The following is a 25996-nucleotide window of genomic DNA, read 5'->3' on the forward strand; positions in this document are numbered from 1 at the left end:
GGTTTTTGTATCAAGCAGGGAGCAACCCTCACAGGACATCCTCTGGCAAACGAACCCTTGGGGGTTACGGTTGGTTTTATAAACTGCCATCTAACTAGCGTCCTAGCTTAGCTTTCATTTGATACTTCAGTGCAACAAGTCTACTCCTTCAATTCGCGGCTTTCAGCCAAGAGAGGGGAGTGTCCATCGTACACATTCTAGGCCAGAGGGGCTGGTCTCTTTCCGGAAAACGGGAAGATCTCGGTCAATCGTTTGCTTTTCTATAGAAGTAAGTTCGTTTACTCCAACCAGCAGCGTTTAAGGATATGCAAGAACGTTGGCCTAATGGTATCTTTTTCACGCAAACCTCTCGACTATTCTCGTATTATATCCTCACTAGTGGCCATTAGGGTCCACTCTGCTGGCGCTCTTCAGACCTCCGGTGAGTCTAAATTGAGGCGCTAGTTAATATCGTATGGCTTGACTGGCCTGGTTGTTACCTGGGGTTAGACGCATGCAATGTGCAACTTGGGCGGCGGTGGCGGCCGTCTCATATAATACAACGACGGGGTACAACACCCTTTCCAGAGAATTCTACCTCAAGCCACAAGTTGACCTGGATCGTCGACAATTGGAGGTAACCATCTGTATATTGCCATCAATGACACACAGACAATGCAATGACAGTTGTATTCCCAATCTGATAACGCTATGGGTCATGACAGGTGGAGGGAGAGCACAGATTCTGGCAGAGTAGGGTTTTTCTCCGAAACCCAGGGAGTCCCTGTTTTGACACTGCGAGGATGTTCCTGGTTGGGAGTCTTTTCACTTTTCGCCTCCCCCTGTTTTCATCGACAGTCGATACTGTTTGGTACCTGTTTACCCAACGGCCAACCTTGCTGATTTCATGCTATAAGTGCTCATCCTGTCCACATGTTGTCCAATGACCATTTACCGTTTTTGTTGGCGCTGCCCAGAGCGTCTATTGGGTTGATCTGCTTTGTGGCGTCTCCATTGGTGTAGCATAAAAATCGCCGTCATGTTTAGTCCATATCATTTCTATTACCTCATCGCTCTTGGGAACTAAGGATATTATCCTTACTTTCCACCCTTTTCAAGTCGACAGATCTTTGACTATTGATTTCGGAAAACAACGCCAGAGGTATGGCTCGCATATTTAGGATATATGTAAGCCAATAGGTTTATGCTTCCTAAGAGGCAAAACATCACTTTCTAGATTTCTCCATCTACTGTTATGTCACTCGTCAAAGCGCTAGTGCAGGCGACGTCAATCCAGCTACCGTATGGACAATATAGCCTGTGCTTTCTCGGAATCCATGCAGGTTGTCAAACTCTTATAGAGACAGCGTCAGACTCCAGATACCACAACTTTGTTGAAAGCTGAACCCAGCAATTAGTATCCCTACTGACTGTGCGGAAAGGCATACTCTCAAATCATGGCTGCCGCTGCTACATGGAGCTGTGTCCCCGTGTCGCAATTAATCACATAAATATAGTACTCCTGAAGGGAACAAGAGATACTCAGCCAGGCGGTCCCACTTCGCCCTCTTTAAACATCTGGCCGGCGTATATCATGGAGTAAATCTAATAAAGAAGCGGCTACTTCGACAGTAATGACGTTGCCGGTTTCTTATTTGAACCCATTTCATGCACTCAAATGAATTTTGACGATGTCGATCAGCATTTGGTAGCTCTTAACTTATCTTCAAGAGCTAGAAAAGAATATCGTCAGTGACAGATAATCATACTAAGGAATGTCGTACACACCATTATCCAATAGTAGTTGAACTACTACTACATTAGCTGTCATGGTCGTACTGACAAGTTACTTAACGAGCAACACCGTGAGATCTTCTCAGGGGATAGACCATCGGCACTCCTAGGCAGCAATAGCCGAATCATGTTCTGGGCCACTCCCTCCGATACTTCTTAATGTGCAGTGCCATATCACCACAGAGCATCAATCCCAGCATAGCGCGATGTCAAACAGAAGTTATACCATATCGTCATATTCGTTGGCTGCTGGAGTCACGCCCACTTAGGATACTAATATCGGTATTGTTTGATTTAAGCAGTACCGGGCTCCTGTGACTGCTTCCAGTTGTGAGGTTGGCAATGTGGAGTTCATATCTGAGATTGATTGACATCAGCAGTAGCGTGCTCCGCGACGTCGAGCCTGGTGTGATGCCGTCTTTAGCATGTTCCGCATTATCGAGCTCACCACTACTTAGGGCCAGTAGATGAGCTGTGATTCTGTCGTTGTGGGTATAATGGGTGCATTCGTTCTGTTGTCGAGAAACAACATATAAAAAAATTATGAAGAGATGAAAAATACAGTCATACGATCTAATACCTAAATTACAATGACTAATCAAAAACCGCACTAAATTCGATACAGGATCTTGTATGTCTTATACACAACGACAACACCCGATATAAACATGTATTAGGATAAAAACGATGCTATCACAATCAACCTGCTTCAATTCTTGGACAGAAGAGATTTCGAGAATAATCTTTACTATTAACTGACCAAGGGACACAATATGACGCATGTTTTCTCCGCAAATATTGCAGTTCTGAGTATTACATATTGCTGGCAAGAAGTTAAGATGACATTGAAACAGATGCAGTCAATTGTTAGTCGTTTGGGGGGTATACTCTCGAGCCCCTTGCCTCCCTCGGTCAGTCATGTTTGAACATTTCAATCTAGGCTCCAGGTTGAAAATGGTTTGCTTACATTGTTATATAGGACCCTTAAGTTCTGCAAGAAAGTCGAGGATGACTACCCGCTTGAGCGCGAGAGGGACAGACTAGGGAGGTTTCGTTCCCCTTATTTCAGGTTCCATATTGATACACCGGTGGAAGAGCACAAGAGGCCTCCTTTCCTCGTTCTGGATCATATGGATGTTTCTCTATCTGATACGTGGAAAAATCAAGAAGGTCCCCCTTTGAAAGAAGCGATTACCTCTGTTCTTGGTGCGTTGAATATCGTTTACTCTAGAAACTACATTTACACCGGTATGGGTGACTCTCCAGGCTTGCTATCGGTAAAGGAGTCTTCTAACATTGTTCGTTTTCATAGGCATCAAGCCAAATGAATATCCTCCTCTCTAAGGAAAGGGCCTTAATATAGACATCACTATGTATATTAGGTGGTTTTGGAAATGGCCACCTACACCCCCTACAGGAACCGAAGTTATGGTAGTATGGAGTAACTGACGCCCCAATCAGTTTTTGAAACCCCTGATGATTTTTCCGTTCGGCCCGTTGCAGTAGGTTCTTCTGAAGTTTGGCTCAAGGGGGCCCACCTGCGGCTATCTGGAACTCAGGCCTTTTTGGTAAGTATAATAATACCGTGCTGTTAGCTCTGTACCGCACGTTCTAATCCGTCCTGCACAATTCGTTGGAATGCGGTTTCGAGAATTGTTGCTTGATCTGAAAACGCCTGATCTTGATGAATACCGACGCAAAATGATGCCTAAGGTCTTAATGAGCCATGGCCAATTACTTTTCTTGATTCGGGTTGTGCTGATGACCTTAAATTGGTTGATTCCCTGATGGCTCAACCAAGACACCATCAATGACGTCTTTCTTGACGGCGCAAAGGGGAACTGGAGCAGAGATCCATTTCGCTAATCGATTGCTGCAAATCGATCCAGTCAACCGGACGGCTGAGCAGTTGCTAAGACACCAGTGTGATAGGCCAAATCCCATGGTTTCCATTTGTATGGCAACAGGCCATGTGAAACCGATCTACTAGAGGCCGTAAGGCCTTCTCGTTCTTCTCGTTTCTCCTTCTAGTACTTATCAACCTCTCAAATTATAACCTAGGATCTGAATTTAAATCGCTTAATATCCATTTTGCTACTAGTAGCTTTGCTATTAAGTTGCTTCGCTCGGGCAAATGGGGACGTACAGGATATCTGCACAGGCAGGTGTATACATATTTTGAACAAATAAAGGAAACTAGAGGAGGTCCACTCGAAGTGTAGGAAAAAGTAAAAAGCCACGCGCAGAGACATACGAAAAACGAGTACAATCTCAGATATAGACAAAACGTGATATATAAGAGAGCTAAGCACGCAAATAACAAAAGAAGAAATGAAGAGAAGGATATGGGGAATAAATGTGAATAAAGAGTTATCGAGTAAAAAAAAAAAAATACAAGGTATAGAGCGGAAAAGGTATAAAAAACAAAAGAAAAGGAAATGAAATTGGAGACAGGCGGATCATCGCATCTATGCGATAATGTTCGACGCTCTGGGTCTGATAAAGTTAGGACTGGTGGACTGTTTGCCCAGCGAGCTGACGCTCTCCTCTTCCTGCTCCGCCTCATGAGCATGCTCATCATCATGTTCTACAATTTTTGTGGGTATATCGTTCGGTCCATACTGCTGGCTTGATCTCTCCTGGAACGTGGAGCTGCTAGCCATCGACATCGATGTGCTTGACCGGTTAGGGACAAGGTCTGGAGTAGGAGGGATGGTGGAGTGGCGACCATCTGGGCTGAGGTGAGTACTCTCGTTGTCATCTGCCTCGCTTCCCTGGGAGCGTTCGATCTCCATGCCTCCACGGCTTTCATTACTCTTGGAAACCTCGGAGTCATCGAAATCGGCGTTTTGAGCGAGCTGAAGACCCTCAACGGCAGCGGCACACTGGTCACTGATGGTGCGAATGATATCTGCGATGGCATCGGTCTTATCACGGAGGTGTCTATCAGCCACGTCTGACATGCTTAGTCTTGGAGAACGCCTCTTCCTCTCAATGTTCGAGATACGCTTGTCAATGCCAGAAGACACGTCTTCTGAGACAGTAGGGGTAGCAGATCGGCTACCGAGACGGGAGCTGGATTTGAGGCCAGGGGTGGTTTTACCAGAAGATTCAACGGTCTTGGAACCATCTTCTTCACCGTGGCCAATATCGTCAGAGTTCTCGTAGCTGTCTTCAATGTACTGAGCCAGCTCAGGCGAGTTGTTGATGGAGCGGACAATATGCTCCATGTGGTGAGCCTGGCCGTTGATAAGGCTGCGAAGATGAATAACGACACGCTGAGCATCGTCTCGTTGACGCAGGAGATTTGAGTTGGTATGCTGTAGAGAAGAAATCTCCTTTTCATTTCGCTTCCTCTCACGCTCCAACTCCTCAGCGATTTCCTGTTGGAGTACAAGAGCCTCCAAAGCATCATCACGCTGTTTCTCAGTGCCAGATAGACGCAGAGTAAGACGAATGATGTCGTCCTTTTGCTGGTCGATAAGGCTGGTGAGACGACGACTCTCGCGTTTGTGAGTTTCAATCTTGACCTTGAGGTCTGATGTTTCCTTGGTGAGTTGTTCGGCGAACTTCTGGAACTTGAGGAACTGCTGTTTCCAGGTCTCAAGTTCCTCCACGAGGAAGTTGTTGCGTTTAGTGACTTTGGTCAACTCGGTGTCCATTCTACCCTTGAGATTGATAAAGTCTTGCCAGGCCTCGAGAGCATCTCTGGAGTACTGGTTACGTTCACGGACAATCTCGTTGAGGTGTCTCGTGGACACCTTGGTCATCAATGGCTTCTTAACCGATCCTCCAAACACAGCCTTCAGGCCAGTGTTTCGACCCTAAACGTATGAAAGTCAGTATCTTTTTGTGTTCTCATGTTCTAAAAGAGGGAGAAGGGCAGGGAGTTTTACAGTACTTACCAGTTTCTCACAAACATGGTCCATGACGGCCATGACACCGTCTTGGTTCCACCACTCTGGATCTTGGACACTCTCGATCTCTCCTCTCATGACGATGATCTGACCAGCTGGAACCAGCTTCCCTCCGCCATACGCGGATCGAAGGTGTGGGGGTGGCCCGCTTGGGGTCACCTCTCCAGACAAAGCCTGGGTAAGACGAGTGATCATCTTATTCCTCTGACCTTGGGTGAGGATGTTTGGTGGGCTGGAAGTTAGTACAAAGTTGCGATCCAGATCGATGACCAATGCATCGGTAGGCGCGGTGAACAAGTCTCGACACTCGGTAGTCACTCCAAGGATATAGGGGCCGGGCTCCTGGACCAGCTCCTTAACATGCCTTGCGTGGACGACCGGGTTATACAGACCGCTCCACTCATACACGCGGACGCAGAAACGAACAGTTTCAGCCGCAACGGTCAAAATGGCAGGATAGTGACTAACGAAAATGATCCTGCGGGTAGGGGAAACGGCCGCTTCGATGACGCCCACAATGTTTGGAATCGAAAGACAGCAGAAAAGGGGCCACATGGCAAAGTTCTGGAATCCAGTGGGAGAAGATGGGAACTGGTAGCAGAGGGCATAGTCTTTCATGTCGATACGGACTAAGTCATTAAGGCGAGGGGCCGGGAAGCTGAGGATTCTGGACACTTCCTCTGCGTGGAATAGATTGGTGGCCTTGTTCCAATGGATCCACATTCCACGTAGATAGTCTCCCAGGAGGTTATATAGGGGGTATCTGGAGAGGAAGCTTAGGCAGTAGGGGATCCAATATATCTCATCTGGGTTGTCATAGAAGTTGTTCTCCGTCTTCTTGCGTAGTTCCCTGATGGTCTCCGCACGCTTCTCGTCAGCTCGAGACCAGACTCTGAGGGCAATGCCATAGAGAGTGTGAGACGAGTCCTGCTGGAGGACAAATGCGTGGTGAACGCAGTGAGGCTGGTTCTTGCCAGTGCATATCTCGACATCATGAGGGAAACACGCCTGCAGACAGTTAGAACAGTATAATGACAGTATAGGTATATAAAAAAAAAGAGAGAACTCACTCGCATAGCAGCGTGTAGAGACTTTGCTATTTCGTTATCCTGCTCGAGCCTAGGACTGCTTCCCAAGATCTCTGGAAGCCAGAACTGCCCAACGGCGCCCTTCATATGGCCTATCTTACCCTGCGGCGGCGGCGGTGCCTTCACCCACTGTGACGGCTCACGGCCAACACCGCAGACCATATACGCATGAGTGAGCGTCTTGGGGGTCCTCTGCACCGGCTTCATGTTCAGGGTCGAGGGAATTGGCTGTGTTATCCTCGAGTGCAGCGATGAGGTCCGGCTTGGGATGGTGAGCGACTCCGACTGATCTCGAGTCGCTGGCCGGTCTCGAGTCGTTGGACGCACAAACGAGGCGCGCTCTCGCAGTGAGGGAGCCATGATGCTGCTTTATTATATATTATTCTCTTTATTACTTATTTGCTGTTGGCTATCCAGGCGTCCGTATATGATGTGACAGAAGGATAGAAAGATGGACGACGGGATTTTCTCTGTCAATGCTGCTGCTGTTAGCAAACTTGCTCTCCCCTTGCACAACATCCCATGAACCGCGCAGTGCGGGCAGCATCACACATATTATTATTGCAGGACAACAAATTGATATCTGGGGGATCGGACAGGTCATACACACAGTTCCGAGTCGGGCCAACTGTTTGTGATACAGGGACGGACGTTTCAGCCAACGCTCTTCTTCTTTCTTTTCTTTCTACGGGGAGATCAAACGGCTTATATGCACACAAGCCCTGCGCAAGAAAAGCTGGGGTCTAATCTCGCTTTCTGAAAGAGAGAGAGAAAGAGAGGGAGAGAGAGAGATCAAGTCCCAGGGGGGGTTGTCTCCTTTTTTTTTCTCTTGTTTATATGCGTGAAAGAAGTATATGTGCAGGTTGAAGTAGACCGTCAACGATGAACAACAGCGAGCTCCAGGCCTGCATGGGATCACGAAAGGAAGCACATCTTCAGCACCGGCTCTCCATGATGGGCAAGGAAAGGGAACAGGATGAACAGGATAAAGGGGAGGGAGATGGGTTACCGACGCAACATGAAGGGAAAAACAGACGCAAGAGCTGGAACTCAAGAGCAGGACGCACGAACAAGGGTCAGGGGCAGGACCGGAGGACCCAGGGGTGGATAAGAGGATTTCGACCTTGACGGCACTACGCAGGCAGGCTAAACCAAATTGTGTCCCTGGCTTCCAGTTTGACGGCCGGCTCTGGTTGGATTGTCCGCCTGGCGTGCGAGGGAAATGCCAGTCCCCCTCGAATTTCCAGCAACACGGATTGGCCCGAAGGTTTCACCACGGACTTTTAGACGGAAACTCTGGAGTTTTAGTTCTCAGGCGAGCGAAAAAGCAGCCAGCCAGTCCGCTCGGCCGCTGGCGAACTCGAGGGCTTGCCCCACGGACACCTGCACTACTGCAGCTGCACCAGTGCTTCACCAATCGGAGGAGAAGGCTAGTCAGGAACATGGGCTCAGCGTTGCCGGGATTGTCTCCCTTCGTGGTTAAGGGCGAGAAGAGCTCGAGGCAATGCAACAGGGGTAGAAGCAGACATCGGAACCAGGGCAAGGGGTAAAACTACTGCAGGAGGCGAGAATCCATCACAGGCAATCCCTACGATACTTACGCCTCTCTTTCTTTCTCTGGCCAAGCAAGGGAAACGAGATAAACGACAGCAACAGTTAAGACCAGTTCGAGCCTTCGGGCCGTCTCCCAGCCAGACAGCAAGATTTATAACATATCAACCGCCCCGACTTTGTTACTGCTCACATTGCTCAGATTAACCCTGATGATCCTTACTCCACCAGAAATCTGCCACATCGTGGGACGGCGGACGGTAAAAGTCAGAATAAGCCGGGTAAAAACAAAGCCCTGGCTTTCTTCTGGCTTTTTCCCAAGAGAAAGGGGTTATAGTTACGGTTGGCTTTCTCCATGAACAACAACAGCCCCCGTCATATAAGGCCCAGCACACGTGTGGAGTGGGAATGAGGTAAAGAAACTCGGCGAGAAACAACCAATCTCCCGTTGCAGAACTCCTCTTCCAGCCATGTCCTCTCGTCCATCTCGATGGCCCCCCTTTCGTTACAAGATGACGTTTGGTTGAGATGAAAAATCGGTCACTTGCTGGCTCCGCTTCCCAGTTATTCTATCTGAAACTATCGCGATCGAATGAGCTTTGCCATCTTAGAGCCCCAAAGCCCACACAGCTCACTTTACTCTATTTTTTCCCATCATCGTCGATTATATTTATATTCGAAGATTTGATGTTTATAACTTTTGTATTTTTTTTATTTTGGATAAAAATCGCCAACATGACATAATCCCTTATCGATAAGGGGATAAGTTTATCCGATCCGCTGGTTATGAGCTCATCGATTTTTTTTCTCTTGAGCTTTGAAGATGAAGAGAAAAAGACACAGATGAAAACGCTTGAGAGAGCCAAGTCAAGACGCTGATATCATGATGGCCAAGGAGGATCAGCCAGCGCAATTGCCCCTCACCGAGCTATGCGCAATCTGGTACGTTACTTTTGGAAGCCCATTATTCCCAACACGACCGGCACGATGTAGCGGTCAAGATGTCGGTGACCTGAGGGACCACGTATCAGAGGAGCTAACAGTGTGATATAATAGCCATGAAAAGCGGCGGAAGTACAAGTGCCCTCGCTGTGCCAGTCGCACCTGTTCCCTTGCCTGTTCTAGGCGGCATAAGCTGTGGTCCCAGTGTTCCGGCCTGCGGGATCCGGCTGCATACCTCAAAAGAAGCGAGCTGGCAACACCGGCCGCGTTTGATAAGGACTTCAATTTCCTCACTGGTATAGAACGGTCTCTTGAGCGTGCCGAGGTCGATGCTGAAGCGCGAGGGATCGATTTGCTCGCTGACGCCGGCCTTAATGGAGGCAAAGCAAAGCAGCGATGCGATCAGGTACGAGGCGAGGTGCCCTTACAGCGAGGCCTAGAAAGAAGTGGCGTACGCATCGTCAAAGCTCCCAAGGGGATGACGCGGAATAAGTTGAATACGTCTCATTGGCATAAAAAGTAAGTTCTTTACCAGTTCTACCATGGCTCGCCGGATGATGCGTTTGCTTACCTGTTGGTGGTTAGGCAAAAATGCCTTAGCTGGGCGGTAGAGTGGATATTCCCTGGCGGCGAAAAGACCATATCCAAGTGCCTGGATACCACCAGTGTTGGAACCGCGCTTACCCGGCTTTCCCTGATCAAGGAATTAGGTTTTAGTAGCCGCGTGTATGGTGAGAAGGCTACAGAACCTCCGACGAAAAAGAGGAAGGTATCTATTGAGAAGATCAACAAGGACGAAACGACAACCCCAGAGGAAGATCAGACAGCTAAACCTAGCGCTGTTGAAGATGTCGACCGTGGTGAACCGGACGATGATACAGTACCAGACGATGTATCTTCATCTAAAACACTGAGCCCGGGGCCTGCGCTACCATCCACACACGAAAGCGAGCCGCCCCTAATGCCGCCACCCGCACCTCTAACGTCCACAGCTCCACCAACGTCCGAAGATAACCCGTCATGTAGCGACACTAGTTCTTCAAAACTACATATTTACCTGCACAGGCCGCAGACATGCGCCAAAGTTCCTGTTCTCATACCGATCACAGACCAATCAATGGCCTTGGGAGAGGTTCTTCGTGAGAGAACAGTGCTTGAGTTCCCCACCTTCTATGTTCTCGAGCACTCCCCAGATGAAATATCGGGTGAAAAGTATCTACTGGAAGAGCAGTATCTGGCCCAGCGCAAAGAAGGCAGCGAACCTGAGGGCTCCGGTGAAGAGGGGGAGGTTGATGAAGAAGACAGTGAAGAAGCAAAGAAGCTTGCAGAGCTCAATGCGATGAAGGTAATGGAAGTTCTCAGGAAGGACCTGGAAGCAAATGTTGCGTCATATTTTTGATCATCGACATCTTTCTGCCCGGGTATATACACGATAGGATACCTCTAGTTAGAAATGCTATATAGCTCAATTTATATCCTGTCAATATATATGATCCCTTAAAGATGGCTGGGTAGAGTGTTTCTACTATGCCAATTTCCCAGGTATAAATGGGTGTCCTGCACTCAAACCTCCACAGACCGCCCACGCTTGTCCGTTGACATAGCTACTCTCATCACTACCGAGGAATAGCGCCACGCGAGCAATCTCGTCAGAAACAGCCCCTCTCATCAACGGATTCAGCTGTCCAATCTTCTTCTCTGTTCCCCTGCTTCGAGCATGGTCATACATCGCCTTCGTCATACCGGTCTCTACTACACCAGGGCAGATAGCGTTCACACGAATCCCGGTACCGCTCAGTTGGAACGAGCATGTCTGTGCCAACGAAATGACTGCGGCTTTGCTAGCGGAGTAGTCCGTAGAACCAGCGTTGGAACGCATACCAGCAACAGAAGCGGTGAGGATGATGCTTCCAGCGGGGTATGGTTTCGAAGCAGAGGTTTTCTTCATGGCCATGGAGGCATACTTGGTTGCTAAGAAGGGTCTGCAATCTAGCATAAGTAACTGTAACCAGAAACCCAGCTATGTATAAAGCAGAGAGTGTACACTTACCCCTTGGCATTTGTATCCATAGTCTGCATAAACTCTTCTCCTGTGACTTCAGTAAATAGTCTCGGAGCTCCAACGATCCCCGCATTGGCGAACATGATGTCCAAACGGCCATAAGCCTCCATAACCTCGTCGACAACCTTCTTGACCGCGGTCTCGTCTCCGGCATCGAACTGTCTGGTATGGATATCGACACCCGGGTACAGAGATTCTATCTCCCGTTTGTGCACATCGAGATGCGAGTCTGCAAAATCACAAATGTAGATTGCCTTGGCACCATGGCGAGCATACTGATGAGCTGTTGCTCGTCCGATCCCGATAGGTGAATTAGTTCCTTGAAGCAGAATATGTTAGCAATCTTTGGTAGAACCCCCAGAGTGGCAGTAAAACAACCAACCGGTTATAATCACGACTTTACCCTTGACTCTCCTGTAAACAAAACTCATTAGCACCTCAAACAGGTTTCCAAGATCAAGGAGATGATAACCCACGGCCCAAGGGAATCCTGAGCAACTTCCCGGATCCTAGGGATGTTCTCGAACTCGCCGGAATCCGGGATACCTTCCACCAGCTGCTGGCTGATAGCTTGAAGCCGTTTCCTGGCAGCAGCCGACATGACGCACAAGAGGAAAGATAACGCTGTGGTCTAACTGTGGTAGGGAGAGGTGACAGAAGATGAACCGTAGACTGCTGTCTCCTGTCTATATGTCACCCTTTATATAGCTAAGAAGAAAGCAGCCCGGCGGGCTCTTTTCATCCACTTTCTTCGGCTTCTCTTGTTGGGCAACGAAAGAAGTTCCGAGGTCCAGCTAAGTGCATACGGTGCAAACATGATTATGTAATAAGACATTCCCCGGTTTCTCCAGTTTCAAGCATTCAACATCAAGACTACATTCAGATGAAGTGTTTGGGGGAGATATTATACAGTCATGATATACACTTCTATGCTACAAGCCTTCTGGCCTTTAGGTATGTATAGTCTGGCATCGCTGCTCGCACATATTCCTCCACCAGACGACCGATCTCCTCTCCGAACTCCTCTCGCCATTTCTCTGCCTCCTGATCGATATCAACATGGCCGGCTACCTTGGTAGGATCTATCTTTGTCGAACTATCAATCGTTGACCTGAATGCCATGATACCGGGCCGTCGTTGCTGCTCGTCCTTTTCCCAGCTATACTTCAACTTGCCGCTATCCAGCCCGACAATGTCGCAGAGCTTGACAATAACCCCAGGCTGGGTGATGATATCATCCGCGTCGAGCACCAGGGGCCAAGCGGCAGTATCCTTTTCCTTCTCAGGCGAACCATTATCTTTATCGACGCTGTCGAGATGTTGGACATAAAAGTCATATAACTTGCGCGTCCAGCGCAAGGTCATGACCTTCTTGCACGCCTGTTTCCCCTGAGCTGATCTAGCTTGCTCTTCGCCATCGGCCCTGACAGAGGCGCGATACCATGAGGCGAAAGCTAATGCCGGATGTCTGATTAAAAAGATAGGCCGCCAGGTCATTAAAAACTCATCGGAAAAAAACGTTTCGTTATTCGTTGAACGGCCGTCGGTAGTTTGCACCAGGTCGTCGAACCCGCGCAGCATCCATGGCAATTCATTGGCAATGCATTCCTGGCCATGAAGAAACCTCGTTTCTGCCACCGGGTCTGTAAGATAATGCGTGTGCTCCTTGACAACCACCAGCTTTCCGTCCGATTCAGCCTCCTTAACGTGGCGGAGGAGAGTATTAAAACAACCCTTCACGCACTTTATCTGATTTTCCTTCTGGTCGGGTGTCAACTCTTCGACGTGTGCGCCAACACGATTTTGATCATATCTCAGGAGATGGAGTGGCGAGAAAAAGTAGCCTCCATCTTCGCGGTAGGTAACGTTCGGTTGGCCCTCGAGAGCCAGGATTTTCATGAGGAGGTTTGATCCTGTTCGAGGACATGTAAGCAGGTAGAATCTGCCAGTTGATCGAACTGCACCCATATCGATCAAAAGCTAAACTTTTCGCGTTATAAAAATAATTGTGCTGAGGTTTTCTTCGAGCCCGCAATTGTTCCATTAGCAGGGAGGCATGTTGCTATATATCGTCATTCATCGTAAAAAGGCCTTTTTTTTGGTAGCTACCTTGCAACAAAGCGTACTCCTGCCTCTCTCGTTGGCGCTATTGCAATTCAGCTGAAACTGGGCCAACAAATACCAACTAGTTTAGAAATAGGCCCCAGTGGCTGAAAAATTGGGGATCCGAAAAAATAAGAAAGATTTAGATATCACCCACCAGAAAAGTATACTCTGTGCTCTTGTTTTCAAATTAGCGAATTAATACTCTTTGCAATGTCATACCTTACACCGTAATTCGACCTAGCCTGTACATAGCTCAGCTGCAACATGTAATGGCTTTTTTTTTGTTCAAAAAATGGAGTTCAATTGAGGGTCGGGATTGGAGTCCACGTACTCTGTACTCTGTGGTCCGTACCCATAAATGCGTTACACAAGTGGTTATCCTGCAAAAGATGTGCAGAGTACCAAAGGCGCCGTCTATGCCATAGCCCCAGAGCGAGCGCCATGGCACTGTGCGTTCAAATCCAGCCTAGATAGGCCAGGTTTAGCACGGGTATTTCGTACTAGATTCTTGTACCTAGTAAGCCAGGGGAAAATCGTTGCGTAGACATATAAAACCCTCTTCGAACACAGTGTTCGACTTCCAAATGCTGAAAGGAGAAAGATTCACCCTAGCCATGAAGTCACATAATCCACGCCGTTTCTACCTCATCACCTACCCCCGCACCGGGTCAAACCTGCTGGTTCGGATGCTGGGTTTGGAAAACCAATCCGATTTCATTGCTGGAGATGACCGTGGCGGGTATATTTTCTTGCCGACAATAAAGTTGATGACAGATCTGGGTCTGCGTGCAAGGGGCGTGGCAGACTGGACGGCAGATGAAATCGAGCAAGTTAGACGGAGTTACCAGGAGTGCTTCGAAGGCTTTCAGGAATACCTGGAAACAGCATCATCAGTACGCCGTTCCGTCTTCATAAAGGAGCATGTCCATTTCCTGGTCGAACCTACAGCACTTAGTGAGCTGGTATTCGGCCCAAACAGCAGAGCAAACGAGGTTCCATGGACGATGCAAATCCCTGAATCATACGGTCCAGATCCAAAACGATCGTTTCTCAACCAGACGGTGTTGCCGGACGAATTTCTCAAAACCTGGTCGCCAGCTTTCTTGATCAGGCACCCTGCCCTTGCTTTCCCTTCATTGTACCGTGCTCTATATGAGCTAGAGAGACCGGCCAATGAAGAAGAGGCAGATTCCCTTGGGGAACATTGCATGACCTTGCGCTGGACCCGATCCCTCTACGATTGGTATTCACGGAACTTGACGGCAGCAGAATCTTATATCGACGGCCGCGTTACTTGGCCCATCATCCTCGATGCAGACGACATAATGACTGACCCGGACGTGGTTGTAAGATTCTGTGAAATGATGGGTATGGACCCCTCACAGCTTTGCTTTTCCTGGACTCCGGCTACAGTGAACCAGAAGACCCAAATGGACCCATTCACGAAGAGATACCTATCAACTCTTCTTGCTTCCGGTGGTATTGTCCAGGGCAAAACATCAACGACTATAGATCTTGAGAAGGAGGCAAAGAAATGGCGCACGGAGTTTGGAGACCGCGCTGGCAGACGAATCGAGCGGCTGGTGAAGGAGGCTATGCCAGACTATAAGTTCCTGAAGAGCAGGAGACTCACTTCCAGACCTTCTATCCAGGAACCGCCCCCAGTCATTCATATGTGCAGTGAAGTTGTTCGTCGTTGGACTTGACTTTTTGATATCTGATCAATCTCAGCCAACCCCCAGTACTGTCACATGACATTCCATTGCCAACTGCTTAGCTTGAAGATGACAGGCTGGCTTATTGAGGTTTTATTTTTTTTTATTTTTTTTATGTGCGTATACGGAGTACTTGTTTTTATTTGAAATGTACCAATAGCCTTGTTAGCGATAGGGTAATGTTAATGGGAGAGTGATATTCCTTTTTACAACAGCCATTCAAATTGCTACTCTAAAGTCTGGTCAACTCGTAACGAGGCTCCTGTCGACTACTTTAACAAGGCTGGGCAAAGGAAGTCGGGGATAAAGCCGTCTGCCTCTAACCTTCTATGATACATGGTACGGAAGCAGAGAGATCTATGGTTAAGGGTTAAATTACTCAGGATGACATACAGAGAACAAATCTACGACCAACAGAGAGCACAAGAGAAATAAAGAAGTAACAGCTAAATGAAACTAATGCCTATCATGATCGTGATAGTTATTTACAAACATTCCATTCGCCAATCCAGATGACGCCGAAAAAAAAAGGTAATCGTGATGAGGGTATAGGAGGCTATAGTTAGATAAGTGGACACTAATGTATAGATCGTTGAGTTGAAGGACCAAGATGATCCAGGTTAACGTATGTTCATATGTACTTGTTGGGGCGGATTGTAAAGGGGGTTGAAGTATAGGATGTTGATAACTTATCGGGATCGAAGGACCAAGACGTGGGAGGAGGGGCCTGTGGTTGAGCTGTTGAGTATGACGAGCAAATGAAATATCTTTGGATATCTCGGGTATCTCTGTTGGTTGAAAAGGACTCCTGAACCATCCGTGTGCCGTCCGTGAATGCAATTCCCTATGCCAATCCCATTCCAGGTCCAAAGTTAAGCAAGCTATTGAATGCAATGTCACCGCCCCGTAGAAAGCCAAAACCGAGCCGATCCGATCCAAGCCAGGTATAATTAAATGACAACGCCGGTAAATGCATTGACTGTCGACGGTCATGATGTCGTTAAAAAGAAGTTGATGTAGTTGATATAAATATGTATAAGAGTGTGAGTTTGGTAAGAGTGAAGGGTCGAGGCAATAACCACGTGAGAAGTAACGTGACTGCCCCCTCTTCATCCAAAAATAGACGAGAAGAGACGTCAGGCAACAAAACACCCAACGACCAGATATCAGAAAAAGCACCATCGCCATCGATGTTGCAGTTGGAACGGGTGGTTGGACCTATTCCTTTGCTTCAGGAGGTGAGGAAGAAGGAGGGCCATCTTCTTCGTCTTCTTGTTCAGCCTCCCACTTGGAGGCTGAGCGCGGAGACATGATTTCAGTTGGCACAGTATTCATTTCATTATGAAAGTCATCGCTCTTCGCTTCAGCCAAGGCAGAGCCTTGGACCTCACGTTTCGCAGACCTGTAGCTTCGCTTGGAGGACGTTTCGGTAGGAGAGAGACGGGTTCGTTCCAGGTGGCTGGGTTGCAGCTTGATGCGGCCATGTTCGAGAGCTTGAAGAAGCAAAAGAGCGTTTGGCTCGTCCTTGACGAAGTCTGAGAACTTGGACATCGTCTCTTCCGAGATCTGAGTCTGGTCGACGTTCCAGACAAGCTTGTCGAGACCTTCGGAGACGACAGATTTGGCGTCTCCCGCTTGAGCGGCCATGTAGCTGGTGATGATCTTGTGTGGGGCGCTGGCACTGGCGCTTCCAGAGATAGACATGCCATCTTGCGAACGACGGGGCATCTTTCGGCGTCTAGGTGAAGAGTGTGCTGATCCAGCTTCCTCATGATGACGTTTAGGAGCAACGTGGGTAGACATAAGGTGAGAGGGACGGCCCTCACCCATCTCGTTGCGGATCTTGTAATAGACGAGGCCCAGTGTTGCAGCAAGAGCTTGATGGCAAGCTTCAGGATAGAGGCGAGCTGCTTCGGTTCGAGTGATATCTGATGGCAACTCGCTGGAGTCACTATCATCACTCAAGTACCCATCGGTGGCAAAGGTGGATTCGTGAGGAATAGCCATACGACTCCAATACTGGTAGCCTTCGAGCTGGTAAAACTCGGCGAGTTCAACTAGACGATGGACTGAAGGTGAAAGGAGAAGAAGGAAGTTAATTTACTTGCAGGTCTGAATGGAAAAAATATTCCAAATGCATCAAGAATGCACTCACCCCTATTCATTTTCTTCAAGCACCAGAACTTCCAAACACTCTGCGGAAAGTAATCGGGGAATCTGATGGAGCCATCCACGTCGATGACCGGGACAGGAGTGATGGGAGCATGGGCGGTATGAGCGAGCGAGTTGAATCGGATACGGTCCATATGCTTCATTCGTGAATCAAGGATGTCGAAACGGGATATCATGTCTCCAAATTGCTGGCGTGCCTCGCGTTGCAGAGTCAGCACGTCAAGTCTTAGTTGACTGACAATGGACTGTTCCTGGCTAAGATCCGTTCTGGTCAAGCATAATTCGGAATGCATACGTTGAACATCGAGATGAAGTTGATCAAGGTGGTCATGAATCCGAGTGAGATCGGAGTCCCGATAGCCATCCTTCGATGATAGCTGATTGAAGTTTGATCGGAGCTGAACGATCTCGGTTACAAGATGAGAGAGGTCAGTTTTGACCTGGTTCAGATCCGATCTCGTCTTGCCGCCAACGGTGTCGATGCGAACACGCTGGCTGTCGAACTCCCGACGTAAGAACTCATCTTCTCTATTGCGTCTATCGGCATATGATTCCTTAGTAAGGACGGAGGAGCGAAGTTCATGGACAGTTGAATCGAGTTGGTTTAAACGGTCACAAATATGATTAAGAAGTTGCGGATCGATGGCGGATGGGGGAGATATTTCACGCTTCAGGGACAACCGGGGGCTGCCCCCCGTCATGCTCGTTGCTCTCAGGAGCACCGGGCTGCGTTCGGTGGTGATGGTGGTCATGGTCAATAGCGGATAGTGGTATTCATAGGCGATGTCGAGACTTCGACATAGGCGTGTATGAAGGCCGTCCGCTCCTAGACCATAGCACCAGAGTTATCCATTTTGAAAAATTCAGGGGGTTATATTATCGTGAGGCCAAAGCTAGTCGTCTAGACTAATATATTCATCAGGTCGATGATGATATCGATGGTGTCGATGTCGATGGCGATGCGTGTGTTGAGAATGGGGGCAGCCGTTGTTGGCAGGAAAGGCGGCAGTAAGGGGCGGTGGCTATCCTCTTTGTATGAACGGCTGGATGAAAATGCCAAGGCCAACAACAAGGATGCCAAAGAAAACTTGTTAGGGTGGCCTGTGCCAGCGTAACGCGCGCTAGTCCCGAAGCGGCAGTCAGATCCAACGCCATGCACGGAATACGAAGGTCGCTCGCCTGCATAAGCCGGGATTGCCGTGGCACCCTAATGGTAATATATTCCTCCTCTTCCTCTTCCTCCCCACCACGGAGGATATCGCCTACCGTCCGCACACCAGAAACCACCGTCAGTAGAGTCTCTACTGCTAAGGGACAGTATCTCTTGAACAGCCTGCTTGTTTGTCCCCATCGAGAGCAAGAGCAAGCAAAGCAAGAGACAAAAGACCAAGCTTCTGCCCAAACGCGGCCTGACATCAGCTGTGGGCCGGGAGCATCAGGGGGTCCACCCAGGCCAGCGCTATTGGCTGCATAGGGCTGAGGCTTCATTGTTATTGGATAAAACCAGCCCTACGGCTTCAAGACGGATCCGCTAGGGGTATCACAATTTACCGCGCTAGCGTATGCGCTAGTGGCATGACGGTAATTAATATCATCTTTATCGCACGAAGTGGAGGGTACGAAGGCCTCCTGTGAATCATCACATGATATGACACATGACTGCGTGATGGGTTCGTGCTCTTTGGCGCGTCCTGGGAGTCATCGACATGTTCGACACGAGTCAGTTTACAGACAAGATGATGGGAGATGAGACGATATGAGCCATAGACAGGATCGTGGCAGATAATGAAAATGTACAGCTTACGTCACGCGCTTTCTTCGACCAGTCCAAGGCTGGGGGATGTTGCAAGGGATGGAGACAGCAGGGAGCATCGACATCATCATCATCATAGGCCGTCATCAGCCATCGTTGATGAGAGTTGTAGATGTGGATCTATACAATTCCATGGTGTTGGGACCGACTGATCATGCTGTTGCAAAGGCCCTCTCAGGTCCAGACCTGGTGGTTGGTCAAGTGAGTCATGTGGCCCAGCCTCGTCGCCAGGAGCAAGTTTATCGAGATCTCAGGTTAATCTCCGTCACGGAGTCGATCGGCGTTCAAGGGACAGAAGACGAGGCTCAGTGTCGAAGAACTTGTTGATACCCAACCTATGGGCACCCGGTCGGGCCGAGAGAAGTCGCCACTTGGTAGGGCTGAGCATCGATATGAGGCTCGGCAACGAAACGTGGAGTTGAACCCAGCGTCGAGAGCATAATAGCTGACTCCACGAATTATTGTTGTCATCACCCATCGGGTCCATAGCGGCCGTTGGCCGGGTATATGGCGTATCAAGCCATATGATAGGTCTTGCGTATGACGGTGGGCACATTGCAACATCCGACACTGCAGGAGAGTTGGATGACAGCCAGGGTGGCCATAGCATGAACGAGTAGAAGGGCCTATCGTTAGGCTCGCTGTTCGGACGAAACAGTTTAATTCAGACAAATAGTCCGGCAGTGACACTGCCACCGGGCAACCCTTGGAGTATAGTTATAAGATAGTTAACCACATCTCTCATCTGTAGGAGGATGATATAACACGATATTAATATAAACATCGCCTTCTTCCTCTCCACGCGTAGACATGTGGTATGTATTTAGTCTCTAGCCTTCTCCCTGATTCTTCGTTGCAATTAGTAGAAACGCTAAAGTTCTCTTCACAACCCATGCACCTATCATGGCCCAGCAGAGAATTCGAGGGAACCTGGTGGAAAGAATACCTTTACCAGGCGTATCATCACCATCTCGACTGTCAGTTGTGAGAAAGGGGGCGGTACAGGAGGCTGCTCTCTTTTCTTCCCTGGCCAAAAAGTGACTTGCTTGGATGTTTCCGCGTAAGGCAGAAAAGCGCCAAGAAATACGTGGAATATAGATATTCCGCATTACACGTGACTGTTTATCGTTGAGCCGCATGGATGGCTTCAAAGGCCAAAAGGGGAAATTTTGACGTTTACAAGGAGAAACCGGATGTTCTGGTGATTTTATACGAGTATAACTTGCTAGATATCCAATGTTAAGCACTGATATGTGAGATTTTTGCTGGTGAAGCTGTTATGATACCCATTCTATACCCAGAGGAACCAGGATAGCCAGGGAATAATGATCGTTTTCATTAAGATACCGTTTATAACGAGACTGTCAACGCACTTTATAAACATATCATATGTTTATAAATCGAAGCCTTGATGGCGATGAAGTTCATCCCGACCTTTGACGATGTTTCCTCCAGGCCGAGTATGACGTCTGGTTGGTTCCTTCCCAACCGTGGTAGAGAAAACCAAGAAGACAAACAGCAAGAAATATTTCTGGACTTCACGATATTCAGAAGAGATCTCTCACAGCTCCCCTCTAATCAACATACACCTTATTAACCATGAAGGGCCTTCATCTCATCTCCCTGAGCGGGTTATTCTGCTCTCTTCTTCCTCTCGCCATTGCAACGACATATGGAGGCGAGACAAGCCGCCACCGTGCCAGAGGCCTTAACGAAAAAGACCCCTCCGATTCCTGCGACTGCTACATCGTTTCTGGCGAAGACCCAGGATATTTCAAACATCACCGCTTCTATGACTTCCGGAGCCAGGGCCTGCATCTAGCTGCGGATAAACAACAACAGCAACAGAGTCAGAGGAGAGAGATATCCTCTCGACGGGTACCCGGAACCGGGCGCGGAGGGATACTGGGCTACATGCTCGACAACTCAACTTTTGATCTCGAGTCAAAGGGCCGCAATAATGAAGCCGGAGGATTCCCGGACCCCAACGCGGATAGCAATGAGTTCCATCCTACCTTAGCTGGCAGCCGTTTCATCGAGGACTGGGATGTCCAGAATTGGAACAGAAAGGGATCTGCACTGTTCCCCATCCCGATTAGAAACTCGCATCATAATGTCTTCATGGTGCGCAATAGCACCGCAAAGGGAGACGAGACCACCCATATGGTCCTTCGCACCGTACGGATGGAAAACCACACATCAACAGCTGAAGTACAGACTCATGATACTGATATCCTACATGCTTCCCTACGCGTCCGATTACGCCTATATGCTAACTCGGGCTGGTTCTATTTCCCCAAAGACAAGGGTGGAAACATAACTACCGAAAGCGACGACTTCCATGATTTCCTACCAGCCAGCTACCGTACACACCACCCGCCAGCAGGTGCGTGTGCGGGAATGTTTACATATCAGGGCAAAAACGATGAGTCGGATATTGAAATCCTAACTAGTGATCCACCAAACCTCGTTCGCTACGCTAATCAACCCGACTGGGACCCTAAAACTGACCTTGCCATCCCCGGTGCGAGTGACGAGATAGAAATATCCGTTCCCTGGACTCACTGGGGAGACCATCGACTGGATTGGTTCCGGGACGTGAGCCGTTGGTATTTTAACAACGAGTTCCTGCTTTCGAAGATATACGGAGTTCCTAAGAACCCGAGCATGCTAATTCTCAACCTGTGGAGTGATGGTGGCCAGTGGACTGGGAATATGACCGTTGGCTCGTCCGTATATATGGGCGTGGAGTGGGTAGAGGTGGTATACAATAAGACCACCGATATTGAAGGCATCAATAAGAAACATGCTCAGTTTAACCTCAAGTCAGAGAGTGGGGAAGATGATGAAGATGATGAGAATAATGAGAATAATGACAAGAACGCAGAAGAGGAGTACTCTGCCAACCATCCCGCCAGGCGTGCCCCCCGACCCAAGCGAAAACAAATAGGCAAAGGGAAAGGTAGAGGCAAACCAAGGGGTAAGGGCAAAGGCAGAAAAGCCAAAGGCAAGCCCAAGGGTAAAACGCCAAAACTGAGACCAAAGCCGCACGGTGAAGATGGCGAGGAGGAAAAATGCCGGGTAGTTTGCCGCATCGACGGTGTCAAAACTCAGGGCGTACCCGAAATTATTTGACTGGTTGCCCATGTTTCGTTCATATGTTGAGAGCCTGCTCTTCCTGAGTTTCAATTCGAAAACGCTTGCTTCCGATTTCTGTTAGAATGGATAGATCCTCTAGCGCTGCCATTGTTAGTGAATGATGCCTGCACTATTGAAGGAAGTAAAGTAGCAGTTTTCCTTATTGGTTGCATTGAACTTCATTGTCGCTTTTAGATTGGTAGTATCATAGAATGAATTACCTTTTTTCAACGTAGAATATTCCATTTTATGCGGAAGATTCTTCTCCAAGATTCGTCAACTTCCTATGTGGATGGGAATAGGGATATTCCCAAAGATATAAATACCCACAACAGACCCAAAAGAGCAAAACGAAATAGTGACTTTCGTTATTAAAAACCAATATCAATTCATCAAATGCATTAGGAGAGCTAAAGGAGCAATGCTCTGCTCCTCCTCTTCAAATCTATTCATACAGCGCGTTTAATCGCGCAAAAAACAAGAAACAAAAACAGCCCCCAACTCCAGGCTAAACACACACATACAAAATCAATACCGCATCCATGCGGTCCCAAACTCCAACACCGATTCCTATGTAAAATTTTAGCGAACAAACCTCCAAACTAGGTTTGTTGCGCTGATATCCGGTACCGACATCGACGACGACTTGCTGTATTTTTGGTGGTGGAGGACTTACTGGCTCAATGCCTCGGAGTCGTCTGCCAGGACTTACTCGCCCTGAGGGTTTACCTGGCATTGTCTCTGCCGGACCTTTGCGGATGCTCGCCAGCAGGATCGAGAAATTGAGGAAGAGAGGAGGAGAAACATGTCTGGCAACGAAGTCTGAACTACAAAGGCTCGGGTGGAAGACAGCTGCTGCACCCTAGACAATGGGCCAGAGACCCTAAAGCCGGGACGCAACAACTGCAACCGCCTCTGCCGATATAGAACAGTCACACCCTAAACCCCGAAGGGTTGGGCATTATCGTGCAGCGGAACTGAATCCGAGACGATGCTCTCCTCCTCTCTACGCCACCACACTCGGGAAGCAGGTTATTGATGTTTCTTCCCTCCAGTTCGAGTTATGAACCAGGTACCAGGCGATTATAACCTAGATCTGACAGGGAACTCAACTTTTGGGTCGAAATCTCCTTCGAACCCTCCATTAAGGATTTCGGCAACGATCCTCTTGCGGATCGTGGGAATGTCTCTCGCCCCATATGAAAGAGGCAAGCCTAACACCACCATCTTAGCGGTAGTTAGGAGGAACACCCCACAGTCGCTGCCGTTGTCCTGTTGTGGAGAGTCTGTTGGGAGAACCCGCCACTCCTCTTCGATAAAGAGGTCACGCAACTCTCCCTGGAGCCATTCCTTCACTCGGCTGATATGAGCTCGTGAAGAACCTCCGAGGGAGTCGAAGTACTCAATGGTTCGAGCCTTCGGTTTGACGACCATGAGGGTCCAGTGCGCTTGATTGTGGATAGGGATGAGAACCATCTCTACCCCCAACAAGGCCGGACCCCCAATCTTAGCCCGGGAAGCCCAACGCCGTACGGACTCATAGCCTCGGTCCCTAAGGCTAGAGTAGAAAAATGAGTTGAAGGCGTGGTATTTGGGCTCCCGAAGCCTCCCTGAACTGCCCGAAGCCCTTCGAGCGTAGTCAAGGATTATTGCGAGATATGCATTGATCACCTCGTCATTGAGCCACGCTAACGGGGTGTAGCATGTCGCAAAATCCTTACGGGTCAGGGGGTCACCAGAGATCGTTGTCCCAACCTGTCGGTAATCGGGAAGGGACATATCAGCGGTGAGACGCGAGTCCCATCTGCTGCTGAGGGGCTTAATGAAAGGGCCCTCTGGTGACCTGTCGTCAATTGTTGCGTGAGCCGGTTGCTGGCTGTCTTCCACCCCTTGCGCAGGTCTGACTGGGGCGCTGGGGTCATAGACGCGGATCTCAACAACCGGCTGTCCGAGTGGTGAACTGGCTTCATGCCAGTGTACTGTCCGAGTGCTTGGTTCTGCTGGTCTCTGTGTATAGCCATCATACGACTGGTCTCTGGGAGGCTCGTCAGTGGGACTGGTACCCACGGCTGATGATGGCTGGTCGGTACACGGTCCAGGGGGGGTGGTTGGCACCGAAGCACTGGAAGGTGGCGGAGGTTCGGAGGTCTCTCTGAGCTCTGGAGTCACTGGCGCGACGGGTGACTCGGGTTCTTGTGGCTCAGGTAGGATGACTTGGGCAGGCCCGGATTTTAATACGAAATCCAAGTTCATCTGCTGGACTCTCCGGATTCTCTCCTCGTATGAGGCGTCTCTATGACCGCCTCGATACACAATTCTCGATCCTCTTGAGGTGTCTCTCGCCGGCCGCACAGTGCGCTGTTTGGTAACGCGGCCTGGTGTAACGGCTGAACCAGGCTTGTGCGGCATGATTTTCTGGATCGAACTTTTGGCGGGCTTCGATCGGTGGCGGCGAGAGCGCCCTCGCTGGGCTAACTGGGCAGGAGCAGGAGCAGCGGACGTCATTGGCTTCACTTCAGAGATGGGAAGCTCGATTTTATGAAGCTCGGGGGCGACTGGGGATGTCGTCTTCTTTCTCTGCGTACGCTTCTGCTGGAGACGAAATTCACGTCGCTGCTCCATGCTCAAGCCCAGGAGCTTCTTATCGCGTCTTCTGTCGGTTCTGCGTGGGGAATGGCTGGAAACAGGGGCAGTGGCAGTTCGAGAAGTCTGAGATGTCCAAAAATCTACAGCTCTCCTCTTCACTGTTTCCATGAACGCGATGCTGGGTCTTAGTGATAATTTGCCCCAGCAGTCGGAGAAGTACCTTGGCAATCTGTATAGGTAGCGGAAGCCGTCTGCTGCCTAAGGAAGAGAGTCAGTAACAGCCCACTAACAAAGGAGTTATGTAGGGTCAACATACTAGCTGCAGAGGAGACTCAGGTTCTAGGGATGTCATTGGAACATCAGTTGGACGTGGCACTACTGAACTTCTTCCCGGGCTGGCAGATGCTATGCCCCCCGCCATCATAAACTCCCTAGTTCGGGAGTTTGGTGACGGAGGAGCGCCTTGTATTTCCGGTGAGGGCTTGACGGACAGGTCAGCTGGCGCCGCCGAGGGCCTGGGCGGGGACACTGGCCAGCTGCCTGGGATTTGCGGAAGAAGAAAGCTACCATCGAAAGCTCCGTGGTTTGAGTTTCCGATTTGCGATGACGTCTGGAGGTTTAGTCGTTAGTAGCTGTTATACATGGGCCATTATAAGGGGCATTATAAGGTCACTCACTGGCGTGGCATCTTGGGTTCCTGATTTGTTACGTAACTGGAACCAGTTCGGACGCTGTAATAAGAATGTTAGCACCTGATTAATGTTGTTAAATGTGAGGTTTGTATGTTACCTGCTCTCTATTGTTGGGACTTCTGAGGCCAATAGACCCTAATAGATATGTGGACTCTTCGACTGATGGCGAGCTCTAATCATAAACATTAGCCAGGCTGCATGACATGACAGGCAGTAACAGAAAACTTACAGCTTGGGGCGAGACGGCCTGCTGGGGCTGCTGAGTTGCGGGAGGAGTGAATACATCTTCCATCGTGATGTCGTTTGAGGACTCTGGGGTCTAAACTCGTGTCAGGACTGAATCTGATACTAAACAAGATATGAAGATGAACAACTTACCTTTGGTATAGATGGAAGCGCTTTCTGTTCACTTGGTTTAGCGAAGCGGTCTTCATACTGAAT

At 49.0% G+C, this 25996-nt stretch overlaps 11 protein-coding genes across 11 annotated transcripts; 6 read left to right on the forward strand and 5 right to left on the reverse strand.

Moving 5' to 3' along the window:
* Positions 1 to 2612: 2612 nt before the first annotated feature.
* On the forward strand, positions 2613 to 3117 carry MCYG_07874 (uncharacterized protein; the record flags this gene model as incomplete). Its single annotated transcript, XM_002844045.1, has 3 exons — positions 2613 to 2639; positions 2721 to 3021; positions 3086 to 3117. The coding sequence occupies 3 exons, from the start codon at positions 2613 to 2615 to the stop codon at positions 3115 to 3117; spliced, it is 360 nt and encodes a 119-aa protein (XP_002844091.1).
* Positions 3118 to 4241: 1124 nt separating this feature from the next.
* Positions 4242 to 7138, reverse strand: MCYG_07875 (DENN domain-containing protein; the record flags this gene model as incomplete). Its single annotated transcript, XM_002844046.1, has 3 exons — positions 4242 to 5597; positions 5679 to 6698; positions 6761 to 7138. 3 exons carry the CDS (start codon positions 7136 to 7138, stop codon positions 4242 to 4244), a joined length of 2754 nt encoding a protein of 917 aa, XP_002844092.1.
* Positions 7139 to 7660: 522 nt separating this feature from the next.
* MCYG_07876 (uncharacterized protein) lies at positions 7661 to 8065 on the forward strand (the record flags this gene model as incomplete). Its single annotated transcript, XM_002844047.1, has 2 exons — positions 7661 to 7853; positions 7920 to 8065. The coding sequence occupies 2 exons, from the start codon at positions 7661 to 7663 to the stop codon at positions 8063 to 8065; spliced, it is 339 nt and encodes a 112-aa protein (XP_002844093.1).
* A 1147-nt stretch (positions 8066 to 9212) lies between these two features.
* Positions 9213 to 10670, forward strand: MCYG_07877 (zf-HIT; the record flags this gene model as incomplete). The annotated part of the gene is made up of 3 exons (XM_002844048.1): positions 9213 to 9271; positions 9455 to 9790; positions 9857 to 10670. The coding sequence occupies 3 exons, from the start codon at positions 9213 to 9215 to the stop codon at positions 10668 to 10670; spliced, it is 1209 nt and encodes a 402-aa protein (XP_002844094.1).
* A 126-nt stretch (positions 10671 to 10796) lies between these two features.
* MCYG_07878 (3-oxoacyl-[acyl-carrier-protein] reductase) lies at positions 10797 to 11934 on the reverse strand (the record flags this gene model as incomplete). The annotated part of the gene is made up of 4 exons (XM_002844049.1): positions 10797 to 11253; positions 11322 to 11652; positions 11716 to 11747; positions 11810 to 11934. 4 exons carry the CDS (start codon positions 11932 to 11934, stop codon positions 10797 to 10799), a joined length of 945 nt encoding a protein of 314 aa, XP_002844095.1.
* Positions 11935 to 12260: 326 nt separating this feature from the next.
* On the reverse strand, positions 12261 to 13301 carry MCYG_07879 (conserved hypothetical protein; the record flags this gene model as incomplete). Its single annotated transcript, XM_002844050.1, has 1 exon — positions 12261 to 13301. One exon carries the CDS (start codon positions 13299 to 13301, stop codon positions 12261 to 12263), a length of 1041 nt encoding a protein of 346 aa, XP_002844096.1.
* Positions 13302 to 14053: 752 nt separating this feature from the next.
* Positions 14054 to 15145, forward strand: MCYG_07880 (conserved hypothetical protein; the record flags this gene model as incomplete). Its single annotated transcript, XM_002844051.1, has 1 exon — positions 14054 to 15145. One exon carries the CDS (start codon positions 14054 to 14056, stop codon positions 15143 to 15145), a length of 1092 nt encoding a protein of 363 aa, XP_002844097.1.
* Positions 15146 to 16372: 1227 nt separating this feature from the next.
* On the reverse strand, positions 16373 to 18078 carry MCYG_07881 (conserved hypothetical protein; the record flags this gene model as incomplete). The annotated part of the gene is made up of 2 exons (XM_002844052.1): positions 16373 to 17223; positions 17310 to 18078. The coding sequence occupies 2 exons, from the start codon at positions 18076 to 18078 to the stop codon at positions 16373 to 16375; spliced, it is 1620 nt and encodes a 539-aa protein (XP_002844098.1).
* Positions 18079 to 19166: 1088 nt separating this feature from the next.
* Positions 19167 to 19466, forward strand: MCYG_07882 (uncharacterized protein; the record flags this gene model as incomplete). Its single annotated transcript, XM_002844053.1, has 1 exon — positions 19167 to 19466. The coding sequence occupies one exon, from the start codon at positions 19167 to 19169 to the stop codon at positions 19464 to 19466; it is 300 nt and encodes a 99-aa protein (XP_002844099.1).
* Positions 19467 to 20738: 1272 nt separating this feature from the next.
* Positions 20739 to 22274, forward strand: MCYG_07883 (conserved hypothetical protein; the record flags this gene model as incomplete). The annotated part of the gene is made up of 2 exons (XM_002844054.1): positions 20739 to 20874; positions 20902 to 22274. 2 exons carry the CDS (start codon positions 20739 to 20741, stop codon positions 22272 to 22274), a joined length of 1509 nt encoding a protein of 502 aa, XP_002844100.1.
* A 531-nt stretch (positions 22275 to 22805) lies between these two features.
* Positions 22806 to 25847, reverse strand: MCYG_07884 (Ulp1 protease family protein; the record flags this gene model as incomplete). Its single annotated transcript, XM_002844055.1, has 8 exons — positions 22806 to 22847; positions 22873 to 22926; positions 22990 to 23139; positions 23379 to 25121; positions 25180 to 25473; positions 25541 to 25594; positions 25653 to 25727; positions 25785 to 25847. The coding sequence occupies 8 exons, from the start codon at positions 25845 to 25847 to the stop codon at positions 22806 to 22808; spliced, it is 2475 nt and encodes an 824-aa protein (XP_002844101.1).
* Positions 25848 to 25996: the final 149 nt, after the last annotated feature.

Source organism: Microsporum canis, genomic scaffold (genome assembly GCF_000151145.1).
Source record: "Microsporum canis CBS 113480 supercont1.7 genomic scaffold, whole genome shotgun sequence".
Classification (NCBI taxonomy): domain Eukaryota; kingdom Fungi; phylum Ascomycota; class Eurotiomycetes; order Onygenales; family Arthrodermataceae; genus Microsporum; species Microsporum canis.